The sequence below is a fragment of the Anopheles bellator genome, chromosome 2 (assembly GCF_943735745.2).
Source record: "Anopheles bellator chromosome 2, idAnoBellAS_SP24_06.2, whole genome shotgun sequence".
Taxonomy (NCBI): domain Eukaryota; kingdom Metazoa; phylum Arthropoda; class Insecta; order Diptera; family Culicidae; genus Anopheles; species Anopheles bellator.
In genome coordinates, this window is record NC_071286.1 from 75,649,333 (window position 1) to 75,677,073 (window position 27,741).

A 27,741-nucleotide genomic window follows, 5' to 3' on the forward strand; every position below is an offset into this window, starting at 1 on the left:
AAACACGCTTCACCACTAATCAGTTGATGACATCATCATCGTCAAACGCAATGGTCAAGAAAAAAAAACCAGGCGGCACGCACAACGGTCAAAAGGTAGAAGCAATAATACGTTCCGAGGACGGTTGGCAAAGGGTTTGGGCGCGTGAATCTGCGTTCGCGCCATAGTATGCAAATCGATCGTCTGGGTTTGGCCGGCGTTTCGGCTTACAATCGAAGCCCGCATAATGTTGCTGGTCTCCAACAACGGATTGTTCGTTTCAGCCTGTTTCAGGATGTTTAATGGTAGCCCATAAAAGGTATTCCAATCTTTCACTGCCAAAGTGGTGTGAATGCTGCGGACCCAGGACCAGGGCTATTGATTTGTCGTGCGGACTTTGTAACACGGACTTTGAAGACGCATTACACTCGCGGAATTGCAAACGGTGGTTGCAGCGTAAATCAATACTATCGATTCCGGTGGGTCGTCTCTGGACAGCAAGTATATGTGGGAAAAGTGTTCCACAGTCTCAACCGGTGCAGTGTGTGACACGGTTAACGGAACGGAATCTGAACGTTTGAAGACCCGTGTCTACTTCGTTTCGCGCCAAGAACAACGATGCCAACGCCTCGACTCTGAAACGGGGCGCACACGTAACAGTGCCTCGCGCGGGTCATTCGGTTCGTACGGTGATAAGCGAGCGTAACGCGTTACGGTACCGCCCTCTGTGCTTCTTCAGCTCTTCCGAGTACAGACTTCGGGTCTAGAACCTATTAAAAAACCTTTGAAATGGTACGAAACAAAAAAAGTGGACTTAACGTTATCAGCAACTAGAACTACGGAAAGAGACACGTAATCGGGTATTCGTTTCTTATTTGCTTGATTACATCATATTTATAGTTCAGGGTTCTTTTTGTTACAAACTTCTACATTCGTTCACATTTCACGCACGGTACAATCACACCACGTGACAATGTTTGGGTAAGGTAAATGTTGATTTTGCTCTCTTTACACCGCATAAAACGGCCAAACAGTGTTCTACATCAGGTTAAAGTATCGATTCCCGTTGTTTTGCGCCCAACACGGCACGGCAACACGACCGTGACACTATAAACACAGAAACACTTCATCGCTGTTAATTAACAGTATTTGCGCATTGAAACAGTAAACTCCTTTCATGATCATGTTTCCAGTACACTTCAGTGCAATCAATCATGTTTTGCCAAGTAAAAACGAAAGCACTCACTCAACCCGAAGGGCAACCTTCAAGTATTATGTGGATGCATTCCTCGTCCGGTTGACGAATTGTATAAAAAAACTTGGCCCAAAACTCATCATTTAGCTGGGTCTTTTTCTTTGCTGCCGACATCAAGGATAGGTTCATTACCCTTTTGCCTAATCAAGCAGCTTCTTGTATTTTTTTAACAAAAGGTGACTGGTTAACTTAACCCTATTATTAGACGCACAACGTGCTCGTTAATCGTAGATTAAGGTATGGCGACGTTCGTTAGAACCGTCTGAAACTCAAACATAGTTCCGCCACGGTCGGAGAATGTAATTAAGGCAACCTCCTGCATAACAAAGGCTAAAATAAAACACACCTTCCGCGAATAGAATCGACCGATGTCATCGTCGTCTGAAGAACCCGGAAAGCTGTCCGGGCTGGTGGTAACACGAGTTCAACCAACGAATACCCACAAATGCGTCGCTCATCCGAAATGCGATCGCAAGTAGGTGCATCACTGATGCAACTGCTGGCGGAGGCCAAGGACTTAGCGTAGACGGAGATCGTCGCGACTTGATGCACCGCCGCCGCAATGCCATCCGGTCATACGCGAGTATCACAGGGTGTCCCCCAAGTACCGACACAAGGTTACGACAGTGTATGGCGACCGGAACGCCCGGTGGGGGAAGGAATGCGCACTGTAGGGCACACTCGGGGTAACATGATACTCGGGCACTGGGTTAGCAGTGGAAAAACACGCACATTTCTACGCCAGCCAGAACCTGTAGCAAACCGCAAAAGCATAAGATGCGGCCGAGCGCTCCGCGGAAGGCAAAAGACCCTCAACATGAAAATTCTAAGCAGAAGCACGACAGGGTCAATGCCTATCAAAGGGGCGCGATCGGTAGACTGATCTTGACTTTCGTTCTAACCAATCGAAACGTTACTTCCATGCGGGCTTCAAAAGGGAAAAGAAAATCAGTAGCCTTCGGGTCAAGGGTTTTCCGAAATCGAATCAGCCTCGGAACATTTACAGATTTGTTATAATTATTCATTCAAAGTGCCAGCATTTAAAACTCAGAAATAGCTCACAATCAAAGAGCAGCTTTAAGTATCCAAACAGAATGTAAACATACAGTGGAGAAGTCCGCGGCAATGGGAAAGTGGAAAAGTGCTGAAGTAACGACGCCGGCACGAGACGACCGCGTAAATATTGCTTCAGTCGCGACATCGTGTTCGTCATGCTAGACGCACCACCCGCAGCAGCATCGTTTGAAGGATCTTGAGCCTACCGTGCAACGTTAGTGAGGTCACTCTCGGTTTCTGGGTTAAAAATAGGAATTTTGTTTCCTCAGTCTCTTTCACCCAGAACAACAACGGCAAACGCATGTTGCAACATGTCACAACATGATCTGGGGCACATATTAAATGCAAACCGTGATCGTGCGGTGTTGCGGTATGATACAACTTCCCAAACGTTGTTCTAACTTCACATAGAATTACAATTCTATGTCATTATGAAATTTACTTCTGAAATGTTTTGAAATGTGGTTTCGATCTACACAAACATAAATGGTCCGTTTAGAAAACAGGAGGAGTATATCCATGTACAAGTTGTAGCTTTAACCATTCGTAATCAGGGCAAACTATTGCTGAAAAACATTCTAAAAATCTAAAAATTCAAACATGAACTTCCAATTAACACCGTATTGGCACCAAAAAGAAAATTTCCGCCTCAACATGTGTTGATCGTATTAAAAATTGACAAACAAGTCGTTATTTTGCTAACAAATGTTGACGCATATCCTGATCCAGCCATTTACGGGTAGTCAGAATGATGCGTATAGTGTAAAGTACTTTGAGATGAATTCATTTAGAGAAAAAAAATTAACAGATACTATAACCCAATGGTTGAATGTAAGAGTCAAATAATTTACTCTAAATACATCATTATGTATCTTGATGTACTTCATAATCAACAATAAATTGTAGGAGAACCTACAGCTAAGTAAACTTAAACTAAGGGTGTGGAGATAAGTCATCAATAAACAAATGACTGATGAACAACGATCGCAACGGTTACAAACATAATTGTACAAACAAAGCTAATTTCAAAGCTAAACTAAGCACGGAACGGTCCAACAATGTAGCAGAGTAAAACGTTCAACATGTGCACATCATAAACAGAGCGGCCTCAAGCAGGCCATTAAAATATTCCCATTCGCGATCGCAGATCACAGGGCGATTGCAGAAGCCAGCCGTAAATTTTCCCAAAAATCAATCGCTCCACCCGAACGGACATCTTTACATAAACATTCAGCCCAAAAATTTCCCTCAAAACACCCGTGGCCAACGTGCAGGTGCTCTGCTTCTCGCGAATCGCTAAATATGGCCACACTGCAGCTAACGACTTCGATTCAGGTTCAAAAACGCATAATTTTTTTTTTGTTGAAACGTATACAAAAAGCCGCGCTTCATGGTTATATCTGAGGGAGCTGGATTATTTTCATTTCCAAGCGGGAAACAAGCCATTCACCCTTTTACCACGTGGTAGGGCTTGAAAGAACTCACCTGGACTTGGTATCTATTATGCTGACGCCAGTGCCGTATCGTAAATTAATCCTTTTTGCAGTCCATCGAAACTGGACTTCTGGATGAACTTCGCTCGGCTGCCGCAGATGTTCCCGAGGTTTCGCAAATTGAAAAATATACTCTCTTTTCGATCCACCATAAGCGAGCTTCAGTTGGCCGCACAGAAACACTTTTTGTCGGTAAACTTATTATTTTCTAATTTCACAATTTTTGCAACCATTTCGTGAAACGAGGCAGTTTGCAAAGAAAGCGACAAGCTCTTACGGCATTCGCTTGCTGCGGTTAGCATTACGATGATCGCTTTCTCTTGGCCACCGCCACAAACGCACTTGCAGCACAGCCTACTGCCTCTGCTTTTCCATCATTATCACTTCCATAAAATATTTCGCTAAAAACGGACGCTGGAAACACGGCCACATGAAAAAAAAGGCACACACAAAACTATTGCACTAAAAGCGATTCACAAAACTTTCGATAAGATAAAATAATCCTGTTTGTTGATTTTGTTCAGATCGTTTTTGAAACTTCAATCTTATCAGAAGACCGGTAGCAGCCGCCTCCGATAGCTTAATGGCGAAAATAACTAGCAACTTTGAAAATTGAACTTAAACTTTGAACAATGCCTAAGAACACGATAACTATAGAAAAAAATCCGTTGCCACCATTTCCTGCCACGTGTGCCGGTAAAAAACCAAACAAGACGATTCGTCACACGGCAGCAGGTCGAATCGAACGGTTGATGAAGCCCTCGCGGAGGGCGATTCTGGAAAGGAGAGCGAAAAAGCAAACGGTGACCATTAGCGATTGTTTATTAGTTAGTCATGTAATTGCCCGTTTGTACCGTACTGTTGATAGGAAGGGTGCAAAAAGCGTAAACAGGTTGAAAGGAACATTCTTTGATGTTTTTACGATCAAGAGTGCTATTGTTATGCAATTTAGTGGAAATTAATTTTTCTAAGCACGACCATATCAAATGAGTTCTAAGTTGGAAATGAGTCATCAGCCACGGATCGGAATGCGAGAACGCTGTAAGCGATCAACGTGTACAGAACAGCCACATGATTGAATTTTAATATTTTCTGTGCCATTTTTATTACATCGTTTATCCCGCAGAACGGGAAGACATTCTTCTATCGGACGACGCTTTGTGGGAGGATGATAATATCGTGTCCATGTTACGTTTCCGTACATACGATGTGCGTCATCGATGGGGTAGCTGGCGCACAGATGATATTAGCGTCAACTATCTCTACATTGATTCAACATCACATTCAAGATGACTCCGGTTTATTTTATTGACTGAAAAACGAATGGTTAATTCGTGGAAGGAACTATGTGCTTTATCAATACCATAAGGCGTTATCTAGAACTAGCAAGTGGATTGCGGGAAACTACGAAAACTCCGAAACCCTCAGCCATCAGGGACTATCAAATAGGTCATGTGCAGATAACCTATTTTCTGTTTCACAATTTGATTTTCTTTCAGCATCTTTAGATATGTTCCCATAATTCTCATTTCAGTCCATCAATCATTGTATTGAGACATAACTTAATCCTTCGTCGGAAACCTAAAAAACAAGGTCAACGCCACTTGACCAACGTTTCCGACCGATGTGCCTACGATTCAGGTTTGCCGTATCGCACCATTTCAAGAACCTTTCCCAAGGTACCGAAGGTAGGTGCTGTTCTATCAACCGAACAACAACGAGGGGATTGATATCGCACAACCGTCCTCTCTACCCAAGCTTCGCACGCACGACCACGTCGACGATGGCGCCTATGAAAACGGAACGACCTACAACACGCCGTCGAGGTCGATTGCGCGCGGGGCAAGCTTCCGCCGGAGATTCGCTTCACTCACCGGATGAAAACAAAACGCGGGCGCAAGAGTTGCGCAAAATGTTTACGAAGAAAATAGCAGCACCGTTTAATCCAAACAATTTGGACTTTTCCCGCCCTTCGATCCGCACCAGAGGGGCAGCGATGCTGCGGGGAGCCTTACGATGATCGTGCAGTCAACATAATTCTTCCCTCATCGCCTCACGCGAGCGGTAAGGTGTAGTTTGCTTTTACTACAAACTCAGTTCCGTTCCGGGCGAGTTTTACGGATGAGTGCTAAAAACCCTGTTGTGGAGAGGTAGTGAAAACGTTACAACGCTTCTGCGACTCGACGATGAGCGATATCAAGTAGCATGGAAGCGGCCACATGGCAGCCAGTGTTTTCCTCCAGCAGTTTAGCGTCGTTAGCATCAGCATCTAATGTTCGTTCAAACAGGGTGTGTCTATCGTTTGGTTTATGTTTCTTTGGCCACAATTTCGATCATTGCCGTTCAAGCACGCGACTCAGGGGCCTGATGACTGAAATGTGCGTCGAAGAGTCAACGTTCGTTCCGTTGTGCAATGTGCAAAAACAGAAAAAGAAATCTGCACTTCCGCGTCTGACCGCCGGAAAATGATGCCGCAAAGCCATAATCTTTTCTCGATTGAATTTCTGATCGTCCGATCGTGAGTCGTTGTCAGAGCTCCCCCGCAATCGACGATCCGCCGCGAAGCATCGTGCGTATCACGCTGGATGGCTGCTTAACATTCGACGGGCGTAATGTGTTCCGCCAGGCCACCATCGCACGGTGGGTAGAACGGCACTATTGGCAGAAAAAAGCGGTTTAAATTGTTACTAAAAATAAATAAAACCAGTCCACCGATCGTTGCGTCATAAAATAAGGCCAGTGCATGGGTTCCGCCCGACCATCATTGAATCATCATCGAGAATGGCTGTGACAATTTTGGTGCATAGTGGTCCCAGTATACTTTGTGATTTAAGCGCTACACGGAGTTTAATTTCGCATGCTTCGTTTTGTAAATAAATAGTGTCTCACCTGTCAAAGGAAAGGGCGGCAAATGCCGCTCGATTTTGTTGACACGGAAGCCCACACCAACACCACCACTATCAGTAGTACTAGCGGCGCCTAATTTGGTTTCCGTTTCGTGTTTTATTTCAACCGGCCAACACCACCACTACCGCCAGTGTAGGCAAACACTAGAAGAAATACGCAATCTCAAGGTTACAGCGACACAATCGGAGCGACGACTAGAACATACACTTTTCATGATTCACTAAATTGCCCAACCGTCGGCCGAAAAGAACAATCGCTGCTGTGTTTGCCTTCACTTTCTGTAACCCACAAAGAGATCACTCGCCACGATGACATACCAACGGCGGAACATCAAACCCGCAGAAAGTGGAAGATCGTCCAAGGTCGGCACCGAACAAACCGAAGCAACAATGCCGGAACGCACCGTAAACACAAACAGCGCCTGATACAAATCCCAGACAACGACGGTGCTTGCTGTGATTTCGCGTTTATTCCTCCGTCGTGTGATTCACCAACACCAACCTCTGTGAAGCCGCCAAGTTGGATCTTCAACAAGAACTATTCGCTGAGACAATTGTCTAAATCCGCGGAAATGTGTGGTACGCACAGCTTGCAATTCAAGCGCAGCGCCGACAACGGCAACCCGTTCCGCACAAAAGTTTACTCGCGAATGAACGAATCCGTTGGCGTTGGAGTCTTCCAAAGGAATTTAACGCTGCACAGTGGGGAATTTGTACGCGAAAGGCGGACATATTTGCTTTTAGGAAAAATCTATGAACTGCAGGACATCTATGCAATTTGCATAACACTAAAATGTTTTAATGCAAAATCTTCTGCAAATATCGAATTTCTGATAAAAATCTAATGCCTTATGAGTGTAAAAAAGAGTATGAAATGATCGAGGAGCTCATTGCGTTTGTGAGAATTTAGAAACAAGTAATTAGTAACACCCGAAGAATCCAACCTATGAACTGCTACTTAAACATTTGATGGAGGAGTAATTATTAATTAGTTTTTAAAATTGACTTATGACCGCCTTTTCCCCATAGTGGTCTGTAGCCCCTGCCCTGTAGCCACTGCAGCCCCTGCAGCTAGTGTGTTTTCACACAGTGCACTGGCGTTCGAATCGTAATCTAAAATTCTAACAAATATAGGATAAGTTGTAAGTTGCTCAAAAGAGCCGAATGTTTTATTCACACAGTTCAGAATATTGGGGCAGTTGTAGCAGTGTTTCCACATCATAGTTCCTCCGGCACACAGAAATCATCGAACAGGGGACGCATTTCGTTTTCAATGACATCGGACAGCTGGAAGAACGTAAAGATAAAACCGATTACTCGCATCGCAGAACACACTTTGGGGTTGCTTTACTTACCAATAAATAATTCACATCGAACCGATCGTTTCCAAACACGTGAACCATTGAGCGGGATCTGTCGAGCCAATGACGGAATGTGTTCCGCTGTTTTACGTTGACCCGGAAACAGTCAGCGTAGATTTTATGCTCACGCTCCAGCTCTTTGTCCTGCTCATTGTACTCTCGCAATAGGATCATATTTTCGTACAAACTGAACAGCTTCAGAGTGTTGTAAATATTTTGTAAATCATCATGCCGCTCCTGAATATTGAGTAGGTTAAACTCATTTAGGTAGCTCAGAAGTTCGTTCACATCCCGCACACCGTACGAATCGAGCCGGGCTGTTTTGGGTTTCATGGTCACGTCTAATCCGGCGAACAGCAGTGCCACTGCCACGTAGTACAGTAGCTGGGAGTCGTATATGGCTAGCTTTTTAATTGCGTGCAACAGATTTAGCCCGGAATCGAGTGGAATGTCTTCAACCAGTGCTTTGGCCACGTGATGAACCTGCGGAAAAGGAGGGATAAAATGTAATAGCTTTCTCTCAAAGTCTTCAATTTTCGTATCATCTTACGCAGGCCGGAGAATGATTGAAAGCATCCAGTCGCATGGATTCCAGGGCCTTGCATAAGCGCTTCCGGGCGGCGTCAGTACGTTGTGGAATATTAAGCAACAGCTCCGCTGCAACGGTAAGTCTCGCTAGCCACACATAGTGCTCCAGAGTTTCGAAAAATTTTATATTTTCATGCACGACCTTAAGAATGCTGTCGATAGCTACGTGCTTTTGTGCAACACTGGAGTTCCCGTTGCCAATATCCGACACGAAAGAGGCTATGAATTGCCGCACACTGAAAGGCGCCCCTTCAAAGCTACACACGGCGGCAAACCGTTCCAACTCGATGCCCGGCGGCGAACATTTGATCGTCCGTGCGTTTACCGTGTTTTGGGACACGAAATCCTCGAAAAATTGTAAATCAGGCACTTCGCCTCGGATAATGGGCACTTTGTTCATGTTGGTTTCGATACGCGATTGTTTTGATTTTCACTTCTTGACATCTGGCGGAAAGGGATGTTTCTACCCATCAGCTGAAACGTAGGATCCCTTGTGTCAGCCCTTCATCCGGATGAACCGTTTACTTCGAGAGCCGAAGACCAGCCGAAGACTCACGTGTTCAGCACGAACAAAGCCGAGTCGGAAGATTAAAAAAAGATTAAAAAAAAAAGAATTTCAATGATCAATCTTGTCATGATTGTGTAAAATTTATTGCTTCATTACATGTCATGCAACAACTAGAGATTTTAAAACAATATTCCCTTCTCTTCTCATAGTTTTCGAGGGTTCATTGTTTTGATTTGTAGCGATATTTTATGTCACGCGTTAGCTATATTGGGCACTTTTTCCTTTGACTAAACAAACAAGTAAAAACCACCAACGGAAGCAGCAATTTAAGAAAACGCAATGCGCCGCTAGTATCAGTAATTGAAAACCGGATGTAGCACCACTTGACCCATCTACTGGAGCCGGCAGTGATCTTCTACGTCGTCGGCAAAATCATCCGTCGACAAAGCGCACCGCTGCAGGACGCTGTTGACGGCGGCCCGCGCCAAGTACCCTGTCGTCTGCGAGTAGGAGAGCGAAAATAGAGGCGTAATTTCTTTCGTTCGCTCCAGGTTGTGGTCCTTGCAGTACATCGCGAACGAATCTTCCAGCAGCAGATCAAGATCGAGCACCTGCTGGAAGCGTAGCTCCGGGTTTCGGCTCAGAATAGTGGCCACAATGCACAGGAGCTCGACCGCAATCTGGCGTCGTTCGGGCTGCTCGATCTTGTGCAGCATCTCCTCGACAAGCAGCGAAAAGGAGAGCTCACTACGACTCTTGTTCGTGAGCGTGGGCATAGCGGGCAGATTGTGACCCTGCACAGTTATCCCGTGCGGTGTACGCTCTAGCACATCCCAAACGAGGTTGTAGAACGAATTGGGTACCCGGCAAAGGCATCCTTCGAGCTGCCGTCGCTGCAGTGTGCTGAAGCTGTGGACGGATAAATGATTAATTTCCGACGATGTTGGTACGTCCCGGAACTCCATTACTTACTGATCTTCGATGGCCCACTGGCTGACGGTAAGTACACGCTGCAGCAGCTGTCGGATCTGAAACGGTGACAGGTTCTCAATGTCCGCACCCTCGTCACCTTTCATTGTAAGATAGTGCCGCATCGCTTCTAGCACCCAGCCAACGCGTATTTTTAGGATGCCCTTAAATATGTCCGGATTGGTGGCGATCAGACGCCCACAGTACAGCACCACCTCCTGTTGTAGCACCGCGTGTATCACGTCGTACGGTTGCACCGTGGAGTACATCACGTTCTGTATCTCGGACGGAGTCATCGGCTTGTCAAAGATCGTTTCCCGCTGCCCGATCACCCCCACCGTGATCTGTTTCCCGTTCACGAGCAGCGTCGTAATGAAGGGTGAAATCGAATCAACGATGTGGCGCAACAGCGAGCTACAATAACGCACCGCGCGCCAGTAACGCAGCGAACCGGCCCGGTAGTAGAGGTCAGTCAGTTTTGTATGCACCGACTCACCGGCAACCTCGTAGTGGGATCCTTCGCGGTGCAGCATAATGCCCAACAGCTGGCACTGCAGAAAAATGGATTCCGTGTTTCGTAGCGCCTCAATAATGTCCGGCGTGGAGCGCGTTGCGTATTCAGCGGCCGTTATTTTCTTCTCGCGGTACGATTGGGCTCGCGGCACGTCCGTCAAACTCTGGTAGCCGATGTAGTCATGGTGAATCTGAGCGAACGCCGTATCGCTAACGTCGGGTAGATCCGAGGTCGACATAAAATCCAGATGCTCGATACACGAACTCGAGATCAGGTTCTGCAACCGACCGATCCGTACCTTCATGTCATCGCAGTAACCCTTCTTCAGCATGGCCAGCAGATCGATCATCTCCTTGAACTGCGGATCACGCATATGCTCTTCGCGGATCAACAGGCAAACGGTTGGTCGCCCAGAGAGCCTCCAGTATTTGCCGACAAACTGCAACTCCGTCTTGATATCATCGATCAGCAGGGCCATGTCGCGGTAGAGGTAGAAATCGGACACTTCAAAGATTAGCGGATAGCAGAGGACAGTCATGCCGCAGATGCGATAAACCTTGCTCGTGCCGAGCGATCCGACCGGCCGAGGTGGGCGACCGGTGAGTCCGATCTTATCGTTCACGCCCAGTTGCTGGTACACGTTGATGAGCTGCGTCGATGACCAAATCTGAACCGGTTCGACCTGTGGAGTGACGAAAAAGACACGGTTTAAGTACTATTTGCTTTTTGCTACTCACGATCACCGTTTGCCTAGCTTTATTTACTTACCTCATGAGGAGTTTGTGTCTGAATACCGTACGTGGCCATCATTGCCTGCAGTCGCATCGATTCTGCGATCAGCACAATCTGCACCACCAAATCGGTTGCCGTACCCTGCCCGATTGACGATTGCGCAGAAACAAATAGAATAATATCAATAAAGCATCACACCACACGTGCTAAGGCGTAATTTTGAGGTACATTCCGCCAGTCGTTATCAGTGTATGAATATGTTAAGTTATTTGTTGCAAACTGGAAAAGATAAATAGTTTATAAGTCACATAACGGTTAGCAGATGTTTGGTTTCTGTCGATGATTTGTGCTAAAGATGGACCTTTTAGCAAAGGTCAATCGACGAGCATGGATTATGGGTGATAATTGATGCGAGATTCGTATGATACGTGAGGATGTTATTGTTGCTATACAATCAAAACCAAACACAAAACAATAACTAAACTCATTGAATTTTAAATACACCCAGGTCACAGAAAAACAAATAAGAACATAATTGTTTCCATAAGGATGTCCATTGATTGAGCATAGATCATCGGAGAAGTTAGCGCGAACCAAACGAAAGGAATTGTAATTCTGTAAAAGAAACAATAACGAGCAAGAGATGGCGGCTGCTAAAAAGGGGATTGTACGATAGTTTCTCATTTTCCATATTTACACGTCTCGGTTCGATGGATGTTTCCGACATTTTTTCTTGATTTGCTTCGTCAATGTGTGGCGGTGTTATGGGACGATGCATCGCTAGTGCCTGCAAGCGAAAATCGGTCGAGAGTGAAGTGCGAACCGAGCACCGTTTTTAGCATTATCAGACACCCGAGCAAGATCGTCAGATTGTGCGACAGCCACAGTGGTCAATGTGAATACGTGCACGAACCGGACGATGGATGGCGTAGCGATTCGAGGCGGCGGGTTGCGATTAGAGGCCAAAACAATGCATCAGGTGATCGATATCCAATTCGGTGTGCCGTTGCGCGTTTGGAACCGTCGTGTCAAGGGCGGCGTCCAAAATAGGGAATGGAAATAAACAGTTGCAACAGCAGATTCAGCACGAATTCAAACGTACACGTTTGTGCGGATGCAGTTTGTGTTTTCTGTTGCTTCCGAAAGATTGGTGCTCGGTTTAAATTTTGAAACAAAACGCATACGCACGTCAACACCGTGCAAGCAAATCGAATGCATTCGAGTAAGTTAGCCACTTGCGCGGTTTGCGGAAACGACTCCGGAACGTAACACGGCTCCCTGTTCCGTACCGTTCGCGGTTGTTTTTCGAAAAATACTTACACTTCCAATTTTGGTACGCTGCCGCGAGTGCGAGTGGTAAGCAATCGGGTGATGAGAAATAAAGAACGTGATATTTATTAATTTATTTCTGAAAAGTATTTCACATTTTGCGCAAATGATACAGAGAGAACCGATCATAGCACGAAGCCCAACACATTGCGGCAACTAAAAAGATAGGCGCATTCAAATAGCACATTTTGCACACTCAAATAGCACACACAAAAGGAAGACATTTTGTCCCGAAATATGCCTTCCTAAGAAAAACAAAAACCCAAATAATAGGCAAAACAATTGGGTGTAGATGAACAATCGGAGTTTGTTGCATCTACTAAAAATGTATCGTGTGAAGCAGATATGGCAGTGAACTGCGGTGCTCTTGAGATATTAATTAATGAAAACGCACGAGTCTTAGTTTTAATCATTTCACACTACTTCTAAACAGATCCTACTTCTACGCAAGAATTGGGGTTAATGACTGTGGTTGAGCAAAACATGTAAAAAATCAAAGAATAGAAAACCTAATTCTAGACATGAATAAACGAACATTAAAAGTAAGGAAAATAGGGAAACACGTAATGAGTTTCGCTTCTAAGAAACGAAACAGTGCGATACCACTCGAACAGCTACGATTACTTACAATTCCCGGCTTTGCCTTTAGTTGGATGCGGTGCCCAAAAGAGAAAAGGAAACATAATAAGAGAGAGTGGACAAGGGACAGAAAGAGAAGACGTATTCACATGGATGCGAAGAGCGAAGTGACCAACTTTATGGTATTAAAAGAAAGTGTAGAACAGATGACAAAATAACCCCAAATGCATTGCTGGCCGATTACTTTCATCCCAAATAATACAATGAAGGAGCTGGTAAATTGATTTTGTATGTAAACCGTTTAGTTTCGTGTAAACCGTTCGATTCTCGGTTGTTCTTATGATATTCACAGTTTTCGATAGAAATACAAACACAATGCCCAACTTCAATTTGCAAATAATAAAGCCAATTAGTTTTACCAAAAACAAATCCCGGTGAGGAAACTGGCCGTCACTTACCTGGAAGGCAGAATAGCGCCCGCCTTTCCTAGGTCGATTATACGACGGAAGATATCGCCGGATGGGATCGAGCTCGTTGATATGAAGCAATCCGGCCGTCAGGAGCTGGGCGATGATAAACACTGATTGACCCCACAGGAAGAGTGATTGTGACGAGGCACGCGTATACATTCCGTCGCCATCTGGTGCGTAGCACATTGAAACCACAGGATCTACGGGAAAAAATCAGTTCATTTCATGAACGTTTGCTCCAATCGCTGCAGCTTCCGGCGTCGTACCTCCATTATTGTCCGAATGCATGCACTTCCGTAGCTCCATCTGATACTCTTCGATCTGTTCCAGATTGTTTTTAAACACACCGTCGATGATCATGTACGTGTAGAACATTGGCCACTCGCACTCGTAACCCTCGAAATCTTTGATTTCTCCCTTGTGATAGTAGCGGCGCGTCTTGTCCTCCAACCTCGACAGGTACCCATCGCGACTGAACCGCTTGAACCCCTTTTTGCCCTTCAGTCGCCTGATGACATTCTGTTTGCTCTTATCGACCAACCGTTCCTCGTGCGAGGCGAACGCCGGAAACGAAAGCGTGGGTAGCAGTGAAGCATCTACGCCCTTCGAACTCGATTCGCGTGGAAGCATCGTTTCGAAGATGCTCCGGTTCCGATTGTGGGCATCGATGTCGACGTAAACCACGCTCCACGAGGCACCTTTCTCACCAAAGAGATTGCACCCGTTGATCGCCTCTAGTGCCGACTTGGCCATTCCGATGGACGACGCGTGTATTTCGGGCGTTCCGTCGTTGTACTTCGAACCGCGTTCCCACATGCCGTAGTCGGGCGTTCGGTACGCTCGTTCTACGTAGTACACCAGGTTCTGAACGAACGCGACCTCATCCTGTGTGTAGATAATCTGCAGTCCGGAGGTGATCATTTGCACCAGGAAAATGAGGTAAATGGAGACGACGTCGATCTGCAGGTGGTTGAAGTTGTCATCCGAATAGATCTCCTCGCCCGTGTCAAGGTGAAACTTGCAGTGGAGCGCATTGACGGCGCACTGGCGCGATTTAAACTTTTCCACCCTGTGCGCCTGCTTGATCCAACACTCGAGTATACCGCGCATACACTTGACTGCAGATTGGCCCAACTCGTAGCTCTTGCCTCGATCATCGTCGATCCGGCGGTACGCCTGATACAGGCTCCAGATTGCCGCCGCACAGTAAACACTGTCCCTGATGCTGCCCACTTCGCGATCCGTGCTGAGCACCGGGAACAGTCCAGTGATTGGACTTTGAAACTGAAGCAACTGTCGTTTGACTGAAATTGCGACGCACACCAGTGATCAAGGACGTATCAATTGGCAATAATTTTCCCTCCACACCCGGACCTACCGATGCCGTAATAAATGTCGAGCTGCTTCACCGTGTCCTCGTAGTTGGAAATTTTCAGAAACTGATCCAAGTTCATATCGTCAAGGCTCGGCTGCCGGGCGACGGGCGTTACGGAATTACTGCAAAACAAAACACACATACAGTGGTGTAGCAGCGGTAATAGAAAGGACTTCCGATGTTGATCTTTCGCAACCATCGGAGAAAAACTTACGTCGAATGGCGATCCATCGTTGTCATGAAGAGTTACTACTATGCCACGGTTTACCGATGCTACCCGAGGTATGGGGGCTCCAGCAGACGTCCTTTTGGGAAGGATTCCTGCTTCTGCTGGCAAATGTTACGCTCCAAAATTGAGGAAAACGCAGCGGCCAAATTTCGCAGCTGCCCGCGGATATGGGAAGGCCGTCTTGAATGACAAAAGTGACGTTTCAATGTCGCACAGTTGGATCCCAGATCCAGCTGTGTAAACATCCTGATGTTTACCTGCATGGTGCGGTACCTGGCGGCGGCGGTGAGAACTGCTATTGAATCGGGGAGTAATGTTTATCGGCAAAATTATAATGTTTGAGGTTCGATATTTCGGCATGAATATCTGAGTCCATCGCCGAGTCGTGCTAGTAAAAGGTTTCCGTCGGAATTTAAGACAAATGCGATCGATTGGCGGTACAAATCTCAAGCGGCAAACGATCATGCCAGAAACCAGTTTCGCGGCGCTCCGTGCAGTGACGTCACTGTCGTAAACAAAACACGCGTCCAAGATCGCCGATCGGCGCGGGAAGGGAAACGAGAGCAAGCGTAAATAAAACTCGTGGGATTCGCGGCTCGCTTCGGTGCGGCTGGCATGTAATTACGCCATAGCCGGCTTAGCTCACCGCGGGCTCGCCGCGTCACTCGGTGATCTTGATGATCTACACTCGCGAGCAGACTCTCAAGTGCGAAGGTGTTCCGTTGTGTAACAAGCGTCCGTCCAGGAGGTTCTTAAAGGCCGTGCGGTGAACAAAAGTCACGAGGGCGTTGATGGCCATAAAGCGGTTTGTTCCGAAAAACACAACATGGTTCGCGGACTATTTCCGACGACGGTGGCTGTGATCGTGCTTCTTTCTGGGCACCTGCCTGACCCGGGAGCTTGCGATGGTCCGTACTCGCACATCGACCTACCGAAAGCTCATCTGCCCATGTATTTCCGGCGATTTCCAGCACTAGAAAAACAATGCGCCGAAGATGAAAGGTGCCCGTACCGGACGTTAATTGCTAGTGAAAGTTACCAGCGGCGGAGGAATTCTGCTTGCTGCTGGGGGTACGAAGATGGCTGTACGGCGAAGGAACGATTCTCGAACCACAGCTGTCCGGGGAGCCACGTTGGTTACGTGAAAAGCAAACAGGCGCAACTGGACACGTTCTACAGCCAAGCGGACTTCGGTAAGTGATCATGGTTGCTCGCTCGAAGATGCTTGGCGGAAGCGTGACGGCCTTGAGTTTATCCACTTCGATGCCTCGTATGTAAGCTTATTAGCTGGCCACAGTACGATCAGCAATTCGAGGGGCGTAAACGTTTAGGCTTCGTATGTAAATGAATGATAATTTTACAACTTGGCGCTAACACTCTTTTGAGTAGGATAAATAATGGCTAATAATGAACATTGATCGAAGAACTCAAATTACAAATTGAGCTTTCGAAATTTTTAATTTTTCAAATAGTTAATTTAAATTTTAAATTTTACATTTTCAATCGTGTTTTAATTGTAGCAACGTTCGTTTTAATATATTAATTTTATCTAAGCGGCAATTATCTTTCGTTCATCGCCGTAAAAGTCTTGCTTCCCACGGATTCGGATGTCTTTATGTTTGGCCAATGCCCCTCGTACTGTTTTCTTTCCCCGAATCTTTCCCCAAAAAAGGCGAAAGGCGATGGAAAGGATTGCAAACTTTTCTAGTCTTCTTCTTTCCTTTTCTCAAACCCACGGTCATTTAGGCGCTATGCCTCATTAGGTTATTTTTTTAAATTAATGTACTTTTCTCTCCGTGTTCGTTCTTGTGATAGGCTTTATTCGCGATCAGATTCGTGAAACGCGCATCATGTGCGAGCCACAGTTTCCGCACGATTCATCGCTCGAGTGCTCAAAGTATCTCCGCTTTTGCCGCGGTCGTAATCTGATGTTTAATTTTACCGACCTGGCGCAACGCACGGAACCGTTGCGGTACAAAATGGACGTGTTGGGACCGGGCCAGATCGGGGGCCACTGTGCGCTGCACACCGAGCGACTGCAGGACGAGTTGCAACACATTAGCCCACTGCAATCGTGGGGACCCGAGTTGCGGTTTTTCGAGCGCCTCGAGCGGCCACCTATCGAGGCCGGTAGCTGCGATGTGGTGATCGACAAACCGGCATTCATTATGAAGATCGACGCAGCGATCAATATGTATCACCACTTCTGTGACTTTCTGAACCTGTACGGTTCGCTGCACGTGAATCTGTCGCACCCGATGACATACACCACCGACACGCAGGTCCTAGTGTGGGAATCGTTCCGCTACAGCTCACCATTCGCCGAAACGTTCAAGGTGTTTACGCGCAATCCGATCGCCGATCTAAAAACTTTCGCCGGGAGGGTAGTTTGCTTCCGGAACGTGATGTTCCCGCTGCCGCCGAGAATGATTTTCGGACTGTACTACAACACCCCGATCGTAAGGCGTAACAATTTTAGTAAGAATAAAAAAGTGGCATGGCGAGACTCACTTTTCTTTTCATGCATTTTCAGATACATGGCTGTGAAAATAGTGGCTTGTTTCACGCATTCTCTGAACATGTGTTGCACCGTCTGCGAGTGCGCATCGCCAAGCGGACCGATCATCGCCTACGGATTACGTTCCTATCACGCCAAACGCGTCACCGACGAGTGTTGAACGAAAATGAACTTATCGCGGAGATTTCTGCCAACCCAGAGTACGACGTGCAGCGCGTTAGCTTCGGACACGAGCAAAGTTTCTTAGAGCAACTGAAAGTTACGCGAAACACAGACATCTTCATCGGGATTCATGGTGCCGGATTGACGCACCTTCTGTTTCTGCCCAAGTGGGCCACACTGTTCGAACTGTACCACTGCGAAGACCCCAACTGCTACCGAGATCTGGCCCGATTGCGGGGCGTAAACTATCTCAGCTGGGAGCGTGACCACCTGGTGTATCCGGAGGGCGAAGGTAAACATCCGGAGCGAGATGAACGACACGCCAAATTCACGAATTATGCGTTCGATGTGCGCGAGTTCGATCGGCTGGTTGGACGTGCAGCGAACCAGGTACGACAGCACGTTGAGTTCCGGCGGTTTTTGGGTAAAAGCTTCATCGACCAACCGCCGAAGGACGAGCTTTGACGGATGTGAACACATTACGGTGATATCATTACCATTTACTATCATCCAGGATCCGAAACATGTGACGGATCGTTTTACGCTTTAACTAATTTTGCTCGAATGATTGCCTTTTCTTAAATAGCTATACTACTGAAACTGAAGCCGTCCAGAAATGGTTCCTTGCTTGTTGATCGCTATGAGATTACCTACCTTTAGTTAGTGTAACGCTTGTGAGAGAGAGAACCATTCCTGAACCGTACGTTTACCTACTAACTTAACAGTATTCGAAAAAACCAAGAAGTAGCATACCAACGATGCGTTTATATTTGATGAAAAGGCAAAAGGCGGCAAACCGTTAACATACTCTGAAGTGTACTTAATAATCGTTTATTTATTTAAGACTATCGATGGCCGTGTACACATAAATAATAAGAAAAGAAAAGCTTTTCAATACATTTCAGTTCAACGTGCTTTGGAATTATCTTACTTTGCGTCTTACGTTGCTTCTTGTATTTCACAAAACGCTGATTATGACTAGACTAGAGTAGTTGGGCACGGATGGATGGATCACTTAGCCTACAATGCGAATTCACTGGCTACCTACCAAATTTTAAGCTTTACATTGTTAACGTAAAGGAATGCAACCGTAACGCACACCATGAACGTGTAGTAACCCACGATAACGAGAGCGGCGCCCGTTTCGAGGAGGAACGTTTGGAAAACGATGTTCACCAGCCCTGTGAGTAGATTGGCCAGCAAAAAGAAGAACAAGCCGTTCGCGTTGATCGACTGCAGGATGAGCGGCACGTACGGGATGCAGAAATCATCCGATTTTATGATCTGATCCGGTGACTTGGGTTCCTCAAAGCGCACAAAGTACACGAACAGCTCAAACAGCATGCAGAGCGCCGTAATGCTAGCGCCGATCGCCAGCACCCAGAAGCAGTAGCCCATGTTGGCAAGCCGTCGCGAAATGCCGAACATGTCTTCGCACACGTACAGCATTTTCCAGCAGACGGCTGCGATAATCGCGAGCTTCAGTGCACGGCGCAAGAATTTTTTGGCCAACACAATCTCCTCGGAGGGCCGCACTACCCATCCGAGGTAGACGGAGGCGAGAAAGAGCGACAGATAGCCGGGCAGCGACACGATTCCTTCACGGTTGGCACTGACGAACCCGCTTCGTCCGGTGTCGGAACTAAGCACGTAGCGTGAAAGGCCAAGATGCAGAAACATCTCGTGACAGCACAACAGCGTGATGGCGACAAATTTCACCCGTTCTGGATCGCGCACCAGATCCATTACGATCGTACCGAGCACCTTGACGAAAGCGAGCGTAACGAAGAAGTTCCAATGAACGCCATACTCGGACACGTGCTGTTGATAGTCGATCTCGGTGGTCAGAAAGAAACGGGCGAATCCGAGCAGCAGGAGCGGCGTGGAACCGACCACAATGCTCCGTATCCTGGCGGGGCATAATCGTTTCTCGTCCACCGGTCGCACACGGTATACGATTCCGTTACTGAACACGTACAGCCCGACACCGACGTCCATTAGTCCATAGCCGAAGGATTCCGTCTTGGCAAGCTCCCGAGGAAAGCATCGGAAATCGACGGCCAGTATGCATACCGCAGTGACCAGGTTGATGAGTCCTCGGACGCAGGTTAGAAACTGTGGTGACCGGCCGGGAACCTGCACGAACGGTGTTAGGTGAAGCCGATTGCGTATCTGATGCACGACCGATATGATGGAGAGCACGAGGAGCGTCAGCGTGATGTTGAGGGCCAGCGGGTGAAGCACGGTCACAAGCAGCACGAACGGAACCACTATTAGCGTGTACTCCAGCAGGAAACGTAGTGGAATGTGATTAACACTGGCAACAGTCAAAAGCTGGACTGTGTGAAAGACACTGAACACTGGCGGCGCAACGTGCATGAACACATTCAACGCCGTCGTACCGTTATTGTTCTCCATCTGGCTTTCGTGAAGGACCCGGTACTCGGCCGGATCCATTTTGTGGCAGAAATACTCGCGTTTATCGGCCACGGAACATCCAAAACACATCAAATGATTCCGAAATGCGTACCGAACACATAAATAAATCAAGCCGTTCAGTATTTGACAGTTTGTCCCAGGGCAGGAGCCGTCAGCTGCAAATCGTATGGGATAAATCTAAACATGTTGCAATCGGTAAAACTAGTTTACAAAATAAAGCAATAAAAAAGGAAAGTTTTGAACAAAATAAATGTTTTGATAATCGTACCCTTTTTAGAATTTAACATATAATTAATACGAGTTCGTCCGCCGTTTATTTGACACCAGGTCGCGAAGGTGCTGTGGTATCCTGTTCTGTCAAAGTGAAATGAAAACACATGTCTTGTAAACACGTATCGTATCGCAAGAATTAGCCGGCAATTCCGTTTTTATATTCTCTAAACACCTTCTAAGTAAGTTATATATGCTTGAAACAATCTCGTGCATCATCTGCTAACTCAGTTTTCCGTTCTTTTTCACCAGGACAGAATGTCTGCCAGTGTCCGCTCGTTGAAAATATTCGTGGGCAACATCGCCTGGACCGTGGGGCACCGGGAGTTGCGTAATTATTTTAGCCAATTTGGAAAGGTTGCTTGGGCACAGGTGGTGTTCGATCGGAAAACGGGAGTTTCGAAGGGCTACGGGTTCGTGACGTTCCAAAAGAAATCGTCGCTGGACAACCTGGACCGCAATCAGAAGCACATGCTCGACAACACGCCCATCTTCTTCCAGCAAACGGATTAGCTGCTAGTGGTCGATAGAGCGGATTGACCGTCACAATTGGTGTGGCCAGCGTAAACGGTAATCAGCCCGTTCTTTGAGCTGCACAGTGCTTAGGAAATGTATCATTTCTAACAAGTGGCTGTTGGGGAACATCCGGATTGTTATGGCAAGGCATTCATACTGTCTCATGTAGGAAAATATCGAAGTCTGGCGGCGCTGCATCATTAAATACAAATAAAATAATCTATGGGTTTCAGAAAGTAATAATGTCGTTTTATTAGTAAGAATGAAGTGAATGAGAGAGAAAAAGGAATGAATGCGTACTGTTTGTCGCCGCTTTGCACTACGGCATCAGTTTGTAGGTAACGAACGTGCCAAGCTCGTGTATTCCAGTTGAGAAGCCGCGCATTTTCACGGTTTGGCTGTTGCTAATTACCACATTTCCTTCGGGCATTTCTTCCCACTTCTCGGGCAGATCACCTCCGTCCCGTTCGATGTAAACATCGAACGCACAAGTTTGCTCGAGAACCGGTAGAAAGCTAATTGTGGACGTGATCTGTCTCATGACATCACGGATTTCGGCCTGAATCTTTGGCAGAGGCTTGTAAGACACCGCTTGGCTGGTACCGTCTTCTGACGGATTCCCCTCTTCGTACTTCAGTTGGAAGTCCCAGCGTTCGATTATCTCCTTCGTGGACACATTGTGGATAACAAAGATGACCGATTTAACCATTTTCTTCGAAGTCCATTCTGGAAGCATGGAGAGGAGAATGTATTCAGTGGCCGTTGCAAGATTCATGGTCAACGCAGCCCAGTCTACCTTCAGCTTTTTGCAGCACTTTGTCGAAAAATTCGACCACACCGTGATTCTGCGACATGTAGATCGGGATGCCGTACTTTTCGATCGGCGTAAAATCATTCGGCGGGTAGACACCGCGCTGAAACAGCAGATTGTTCATCGCGAACCCTGCGGAATTGAAGGTTGTTTTACAGCATTGAAACTGTTGCTTGCGTAGCCTGGTACTCACGCAAATACTCGGCGATCATCTGTGCCGATCCTTGCATGGTGATAACGTTCTCTTGTACACTCATTTTGCGGGATTTATAAAATATTCTTTGGATTCTACTGAAATATTCACAGTTTGTGTCGTTGACTTCTTTACCTGCGCTCTCTCTGTTTTTTTTTCGCTGCGATCATAAACTTTTCGTCCGTTTGTCGGTTAGGACCAATCTGTCAAAATCGAAACCAAGAAACGCTTGAACGCTTCCCGGAAGAACAAACGCTTCATTTGTCACCACCAGAGGGCAGCAGTTTAGCGGTTTAAGCACAAACATTGAATTGAATTGAAAAACCGTTTGAAGTCACAGTTCAACGTTTTTCTCCTCTTCGGAAGTTATTTTATTATCTTTTATATCTACTCTATTATATAAATTAAATATTAGCTGCCGGGGCTACAGAAAAACGCACATCCTCTTCATCCTCGGATAGGCGTCGTTTTGAGTATGAATTTGCCGGCTTTTTTCACCTCTTCGCAATTCTTTTGATCGGTTCGCGTGAGGTACGCTCGGGAGATTTTCGCACTGTCCAGCACGGCGTATGCTTTCTTCATTGTTTCGATGTCCGGATGGCGTTTGCGAGTCAAAATCCATGCAACCTCTGCGAATGCACGAAACAAGCCGATTAAAAACTATTATTTAATTAAACACTATCCTTCAGCATTGGACCACTTACTGGCACTGATAAGACCGCGCAGATCGGAGCACGCATAGACCACGGCGTACGATTTGTAATCCGTACCGATCACCCAATAAGGCGCTTCAACATTGACTGTAAAAGAATAACACACGATGAATGTTTGTGCAAATCTTTTCAATGTAACTTCGAGCCGACTTACATGGCGCACTTGGGAACTTAACTGCAAGCTTGGCCGACTTCACGATCCGTGCCGATCCGCTGATGGAGTTTTCATTGCCAGTTCTGTAACCGACCCGACCAGATCGTTGAGTTTCAAGGTCCTTTTTGTGCTTTTCCGAATGGCGATACTTACAGTGAGTTTTTCTGCCTATTCAAAACCCCGATTGTGCCGTCCGGGTTCAGTGTGTAGTCAGCCGTTATACAGCGCCCGCCGAGCTCGAAAAAGAACGGATACTTCTCCTGCTCGTACCAACGGCCCAGATACGCGTATGTATCGAAACCCTCCACCACCGGCACCTTCGGGCATTGGCCAAAGCCCGGAACTTGCGCGGCGACCGGTGTCAGCGTCGCCAACCAGAAGCAGATCGTCCCCAGCAGGCACGCACCGATCGTTGTTCCACTGTAAAGATGGTCGAAATGAAGTGTCAATGTCTTATCGACTGTATGGAACGCCGTGTCGCAAACGTTAAAACAATTACACCCCATTCCTGGTACGTCCCAGCAGATTGGGGCCTTTTGGCACCCGGGTTATCCTTTTGTCTCGCCACAGCGCCATGAGGGCGTAATTATGTGCTCCGTTGAACGACAGACCCAGACAGAGGTGTGTAAGGGGAGAAAGTACGACAGTACACAACACGCCATACGCTTTTAATTGTTGGCCCGGTGAAGCCGCACTCTATTGCGTTAATGACCCTATAATGTGGTGTATGCAACGCGGCTGAAAGAAAAAAAAGCGTTTTCAATTTAGGCGCTCGAGCGATGGGGATCGACTCGAACGCAGCGCAAGCGACGAACCCGACATCGATCGTCGGTTGTTCATCAACGGAAAATTGAGATCATTTTCGATTGGACGCACCACGTTTAGGCAATAGGTGGTGGCGAAAAAATTAGGCACAATTCATCAAACGTTTGCTGGAGTGCTTCCACCTGTGCTTCATGCGAACGGAGCCCTTGTCACGTAGCGGCCAGCCATTGGAGGTTCGAGAAGGAGCACGAAGGTCGATCGACCGGTTGTTTCGAAAAGGTGCAGTCAGTAGGGTTCAAGTTTCAACCGATCGCGATTGCATCATGCTGAGTGTTTTTAAATGTGTTAGCAAGGTTCGACCCAATGGGAGGCTAATCACCGTGAAAGTGCATCCGCAGCATTTTTAGTCAATCAACATGCAAACAGGGGCTGTCGATCGAAAGTCGTAATTGCTTAACAAACCACTGATCAACTCGAGGACCACTAGAAAGAATTTTCAATTGATGTAATGTACAATCAGTGGCGATCCATAAACCTCACTGGACACCCGGCTGGCGTATCTATTTCCGCTTACATTGGACTCTAGTTTGGGAAGCGTGCCGTGTTATGCTCATGCTCAAATCAAACGAGCCACCCCGGCCAGCCCGCCAGTCGGTGTGTGGGCTAGATTTTTCGGGCGTGTTACGAAACAAAGAAAACGAGGAAATTTAAACCAACGCCTGTAGCTATCTGGTGTAGGCTTACTTTCCCCCAGAGATATGCTGCGCCGAAGGTGAACCCAAAAGTGCGTGCCAGATGATGATGATGATGATGGCGATGCCGTTGAGTTATATGTTTGGCCGATGGAGGCCTCGGTGGCCGATGGGGCGGTAACTGATGAGAGATGCTGTAATCGGCGTTCGGCGTGCGCTTGTTTGGGGTTTGTTTATGATTTTTCGAACGTCACGATAAGCGGGATGCATGCCGAGCCGGGTCCCGGTAAAAGTAGGATTTGGTGAGCACAACACGGTGCGATGCGATGCGAGAGAATGATGCAACGGTTAACGAGGCTGATACACGATCGCGCCGTAATCTGTAAGTGCATTTCCTGTGGCGAGTAACGAAAACGGCCAATTGAATGTCGGGGGGGCATGGACCACTTATGAGACCAACGAGATCGGGCTAGTCTTAGCAATCAGTTTCAATATTTCGACAGACGGAAATGGAATGCAACCATCGATCATGATAGGGTCAGACACGCCTTGGCATTGGGAGAAACTATACGACCTACATACCGCTACAATGTTACTGGGTGGAACGCAAACGTGTTGAATCGGGCGCGCGAATGAGCCACCCGCGGGAACGTCCGGTGCAATCAAGTTTCTCACGTTCGTGACGAAAGGCCACAGCCTTTAGGCTTTGACCCTGATTAAAAAGTAAACACGGTGTAAGCAATGCTAAGCGATCGCTTCGATCCAACCGTTGATCTCTCTGTTTGATGTAAAACAAAGCCGAACGAGTCTGTTTGCTATCAGCAAGCAATTTGCTTTCCAAGTGTGTTTATCATATCAAAAGACGACCAACCCACCATCCGATGAGACCCGATCCCGATACCATCACACATACCCGATAGCTGCCATTGTCATTGTATCCTTGTTCTGGAGTGATCGCAACATAAGCTCTGGCTTGACGTGATTCTTGATTGTCACTCTCCTAAATTTACGTACTTTTTTTCGACAACAACACTGAGCACAATAATTACAGTTGTTAGCTCGTTCACAATCGCAATTACTGGTTCACCATTAGGAATTATTTTCGCCGCAATTATAGTCCAAAAATGCTGCGCAACTCTTACGCGACCTTAGCTTCTTCGGAAGGTTGCTGATTATGCGTCTTCACTGTTCAATCAAACCACGAATGTTGACTTTACTTCGATCACTCACTTCGGTTCGAGCCGAATTAACGTTTCAACCGCACGATCACACACGGATCCAGGGAACTGCAGCAGCTTCTGGAGGCTCAGCGCCGTTAAAAGATCCGTCTCGGTAGACGTCTCGCAAAGCAATGACGCCACCGAGCGGGCTACTGTGGAATTTTAGAGACACCGGCCCGAGAGCCGGCCCGATGCATGATCCCGGCAAGGTAGGGAGTCGCTGGCTCCGCCGTGTGCCTGCTGCTGCGATCGTGCATCCTCGCCCCTCTCGGCCACCGTTCGTTCGGAGGAAAACTACAAGCCAAACCATCGAAAACGGGCGTTCGATCTAAACTCATTTAACGGTGATCGGAGTTTTCGGTAAACGTCCCCAGTCCCTAGCGCTAGCCGAAGATGCACACACTCGTTATGTGCCGTTGTCCACGAACCCCGCCTAAAATCGCGTTTTCTTTTGTCGTCCACCGTGAACTAATTTCCCGGCCAGGGGGTTTTGCGAAACTCGGCACGTGGCCACAACACAAATTATAAAACAAAAAAAAAAGATACATGAGGCCTGGCGAAAGCAAAACATGCAAAGACCCTACTAGTAGCAGTAGAGGCCTGGTTGGCCGACATAGGCCTAAATTGGGCACTGCACTTTGCGCAAGTTTCGTGGCCGCCGTTAGTCATCCCCCTGGGGTCCGTTGATTAGCGGTATGATGAATTGTGCCGTTTATGCATGGCGGTGTTTTTTGTTTACGGTGGCGATCCGGTTCGTTGTCGGATCAAAGGACCCGGGACAGAACTCCCCAGAAACCGGTTAAACGAGCGTCACCGCGCCAGTGCCAGTTGTAATTGTCCCATTGACTCCTGGCCAGGCCAGGGTAATTAAACAAGCGCAAGAAATGTCTTCCGAAACTCCTGGGCCGGCTTGGCTGGGTAAGTGACCCATATTTTGGAGCTTCCAGCACCACGCCCGCCGTGGCGAAAGTGTGTTTACTGCCGACCGGGTGGAGTGGACTTTAATAGTAAAGTATGAGTAATTTCGGGCCATCATTAGCCCCGGGGGTTGGGTACATTTAATTAGCGTGTTCGGGAGATGGAGACAACCTTTCTAATATGTTTATCACCAACAAAACCGCATCCATTAGGCAAATTAACTGCCGAGGTCTAGGGAAATTGCTGGTCTCTAATGATCGGTGATCTCTTTGCACCCAAAACTATCATCAATAAACAATCGCAGCCCGCGGGCCAGTAATTGCGAATCCTACGCACGCATCGATTGATCCCACCTAATAGTAGTGATCTGCCCTTCGGCGCAGATCACTTGTGCGTTATCAAATCTGATCGTACACTTCTTCGCACGACCTGAGACGAGCGCTCTCTCTCTCTCCCTGGCGATCATCAATCATCCGAGACAGACTCCACAAGACGCTTCGTTGACATCAAGAAAGTGTAGCACAAGACACACGCGTGCTTGAGAGAGTTGTTGAACTTCCGAGCGGCCCTCGCACAAGCCGTTTCTCTTTCGGCGACTTTGGCGACGACTTGGCGGAGGTCTTCGTTGGGGAACCGTGGGCCTCAAAGTGGGTGCCCGTGGCACGAAACTGGTTCTGAGCTCGTGCACACCCGCACACCGGACCAGCGGGCGGGCCAGCAGCGTGTCGCGCGAAAGGAAAAGTCGGACACGGCGCACCCGTGGCGGATGGGGATGACCCAATTTCCACGCACCCGCGGCGAAGCCTGGGCGAAAAGTCGAAGGTGATCGTGAACTTGGCAGTGACTTACGACTTTCTGCGAACACCGTTCGTGCTCGCCATTTCCGTCGGCCATTAAGCGGATTCCCACGCCCGGATACTCTGTGGACTGTGGAGCCGTACTCCCGGTTTATTGTACCGCACCGGGATAAGTGAATAATAAATAAGCACTCGATTCGTGTGTATATCTTTGTAACGTATAGTCTTAG

At 47.3% G+C, this 27,741-nt stretch overlaps 7 protein-coding genes across 10 annotated transcripts; 2 read left to right on the forward strand and 5 right to left on the reverse strand.

Moving 5' to 3' along the window:
* Positions 1-7,850: 7,850 nt before the first annotated feature.
* LOC131208061 (uncharacterized) lies at positions 7,851-9,038 on the reverse strand. Its single transcript, XM_058200705.1, has 3 exons — positions 8,601-9,038; positions 8,045-8,533; positions 7,851-7,976 (listed from the first exon to the last, which is right to left on the reverse strand). Exons 1-3 carry the CDS (start codon positions 9,036-9,038, stop codon positions 7,908-7,910), a joined length of 996 nt encoding a protein of 331 aa, XP_058056688.1. The 3' UTR covers positions 7,851-7,907.
* Positions 9,039-9,279: 241 nt separating this feature from the next.
* On the reverse strand, positions 9,280-15,483 carry LOC131212329 (probable phosphorylase b kinase regulatory subunit beta). 3 transcript variants are annotated; one of them, XM_058206150.1, is made up of 9 exons: positions 15,329-15,483; positions 15,118-15,236; positions 14,006-15,043; positions 13,728-13,939; positions 13,319-13,333; positions 12,682-12,699; positions 11,398-11,502; positions 10,119-11,311; positions 9,280-10,055 (listed from the first exon to the last, which is right to left on the reverse strand). In XM_058206150.1, the coding sequence occupies exons 1-9, from the start codon at positions 15,352-15,354 to the stop codon at positions 9,539-9,541; spliced, it is 3,243 nt and encodes a 1,080-aa protein (XP_058062133.1). In that variant the 5' UTR covers positions 15,355-15,483; the 3' UTR covers positions 9,280-9,538. The 3 variants fall into 3 exon arrangements, with proteins under 3 accessions (XP_058062133.1, XP_058062134.1, XP_058062135.1); XM_058206151.1 differs by lacking the exon at positions 12,682-12,699; XM_058206152.1 differs by lacking the exons at positions 12,682-12,699; positions 13,319-13,333.
* A 686-nt stretch (positions 15,484-16,169) lies between these two features.
* LOC131208062 (EGF domain-specific O-linked N-acetylglucosamine transferase) lies at positions 16,170-18,932 on the forward strand. Its single transcript, XM_058200706.1, has 3 exons — positions 16,170-16,536; positions 17,159-17,802; positions 17,877-18,932. Exons 1-3 carry the CDS (start codon positions 16,170-16,172, stop codon positions 18,486-18,488), a joined length of 1,623 nt encoding a protein of 540 aa, XP_058056689.1. The 3' UTR covers positions 18,489-18,932.
* On the reverse strand, positions 18,849-20,480 carry LOC131212330 (uncharacterized). The gene has a single exon (XM_058206153.1). The coding sequence runs from the start codon at positions 20,478-20,480 to the stop codon at positions 19,068-19,070; it is 1,413 nt and encodes a 470-aa protein (XP_058062136.1). The 3' UTR covers positions 18,849-19,067.
* Positions 20,481-20,819: 339 nt separating this feature from the next.
* On the forward strand, positions 20,820-21,470 carry LOC131212334 (uncharacterized). 2 transcript variants are annotated; one of them, XM_058206155.1, is made up of 2 exons: positions 20,820-20,914; positions 20,985-21,470. In XM_058206155.1, exon 2 carries the CDS (start codon positions 20,991-20,993, stop codon positions 21,243-21,245), a length of 255 nt encoding a protein of 84 aa, XP_058062138.1. In that variant the 5' UTR covers positions 20,820-20,914; positions 20,985-20,990; the 3' UTR covers positions 21,246-21,470. The 2 variants fall into 2 exon arrangements, with proteins under 2 accessions (XP_058062138.1, XP_058062139.1); XM_058206156.1 differs by having other exon boundaries at positions 20,833-20,914; positions 20,990-21,470.
* A 10-nt stretch (positions 21,471-21,480) lies between these two features.
* LOC131212331 (mitotic spindle assembly checkpoint protein MAD2A) lies at positions 21,481-22,386 on the reverse strand. Its single transcript, XM_058206154.1, has 3 exons — positions 22,253-22,386; positions 22,045-22,191; positions 21,481-21,974 (listed from the first exon to the last, which is right to left on the reverse strand). Exons 1-3 carry the CDS (start codon positions 22,314-22,316, stop codon positions 21,568-21,570), a joined length of 618 nt encoding a protein of 205 aa, XP_058062137.1. The 5' UTR covers positions 22,317-22,386; the 3' UTR covers positions 21,481-21,567.
* Positions 22,387-22,699: 313 nt separating this feature from the next.
* Positions 22,700-25,666, reverse strand: LOC131210790 (apolipoprotein D-like). The gene is made up of 5 exons (XM_058204081.1): positions 25,490-25,666; positions 23,273-23,539; positions 23,120-23,202; positions 22,957-23,052; positions 22,700-22,881 (listed from the first exon to the last, which is right to left on the reverse strand). Exons 1-5 carry the CDS (start codon positions 25,537-25,539, stop codon positions 22,700-22,702), a joined length of 678 nt encoding a protein of 225 aa, XP_058060064.1. The 5' UTR covers positions 25,540-25,666.
* Between the last annotated feature and the right edge of the window lie 2,075 nt (positions 25,667-27,741).

Excerpts from the sequence above, each read along its gene's own strand:
- LOC131210790 (XM_058204081.1), bottom strand. The coding sequence starts at position 25,539 with ATGTTGCGATCACTCCAGAACAAGGATACAATGACAATGGCAGCTATC. Across the intron at positions 23,540-25,489 it reads ATGACAATGGCAGCTATCGG|TGGAACAACGATCGGTGCGT; the intron begins GTATGTGTGATG and ends CCATCTTTACAG. Across the intron at positions 23,203-23,272 it reads AATAGGCAGAAAAACTCACT|AACTGGCAATGAAAACTCCA; the intron begins GTAAGTATCGCC and ends GGTCGGTTACAG.
- LOC131212329 (XM_058206150.1), bottom strand. The coding sequence starts at position 15,354 with ATGACAACGATGGATCGCCATTCGAC. Across the intron at positions 15,044-15,117 it reads CGACATTTATTACGGCATCG|TCAAACGACAGTTGCTTCAG; the intron begins GTAGGTCCGGGT and ends TCGCAATTTCAG. Across the intron at positions 11,312-11,397 it reads AGACACAAACTCCTCATGAG|GTCGAACCGGTTCAGATTTG; the intron begins GTAAGTAAATAA and ends GTCACTCCACAG.
- LOC131212334 (XM_058206155.1), top strand. The coding sequence starts at position 20,991 with ATGTCTGCCAGTGTCCGCTCGTTGAAAATATTCGTGGGCAACATCGCC.
- LOC131208062 (XM_058200706.1), top strand. The coding sequence starts at position 16,170 with ATGGTTCGCGGACTATTTCCGACGACGGTGGCTGTGATCGTGCTTCTT. Across the intron at positions 16,537-17,158 it reads CTACAGCCAAGCGGACTTCG|GCTTTATTCGCGATCAGATT; the intron begins GTAAGTGATCAT and ends TTCTTGTGATAG. Across the intron at positions 17,803-17,876 it reads TGTACTACAACACCCCGATC|ATACATGGCTGTGAAAATAG; the intron begins GTAAGGCGTAAC and ends ATGCATTTTCAG.
- LOC131212330 (XM_058206153.1), bottom strand. The coding sequence starts at position 20,480 with ATGGATCCGGCCGAGTACCGGGTCCTTCACGAAAGCCAGATGGAGAAC.
- LOC131212331 (XM_058206154.1), bottom strand. The coding sequence starts at position 22,316 with ATGAGTGTACAAGAGAACGTTATCACCATGCAAGGATCGGCACAGATG. Across the intron at positions 22,192-22,252 it reads GATGATCGCCGAGTATTTGC|GGTTCGCGATGAACAATCTG; the intron begins GTGAGTACCAGG and ends TCAATTCCGCAG. Across the intron at positions 21,975-22,044 it reads AGTGCTGCAAAAAGCTGAAG|AATGGACTTCGAAGAAAATG; the intron begins GTAGACTGGGCT and ends CCATGCTTCCAG.
- LOC131208061 (XM_058200705.1), bottom strand. The coding sequence starts at position 9,038 with ATGAACAAAGTGCCCATTATCCGAGGCGAAGTGCCTGATTTACAATTT. Across the intron at positions 8,534-8,600 it reads TCAATCATTCTCCGGCCTGC|GTTCATCACGTGGCCAAAGC; the intron begins GTAAGATGATAC and ends CCTTTTCCGCAG. Across the intron at positions 7,977-8,044 it reads TCGATGTGAATTATTTATTG|CTGTCCGATGTCATTGAAAA; the intron begins GTAAGTAAAGCA and ends ACGTTCTTCCAG.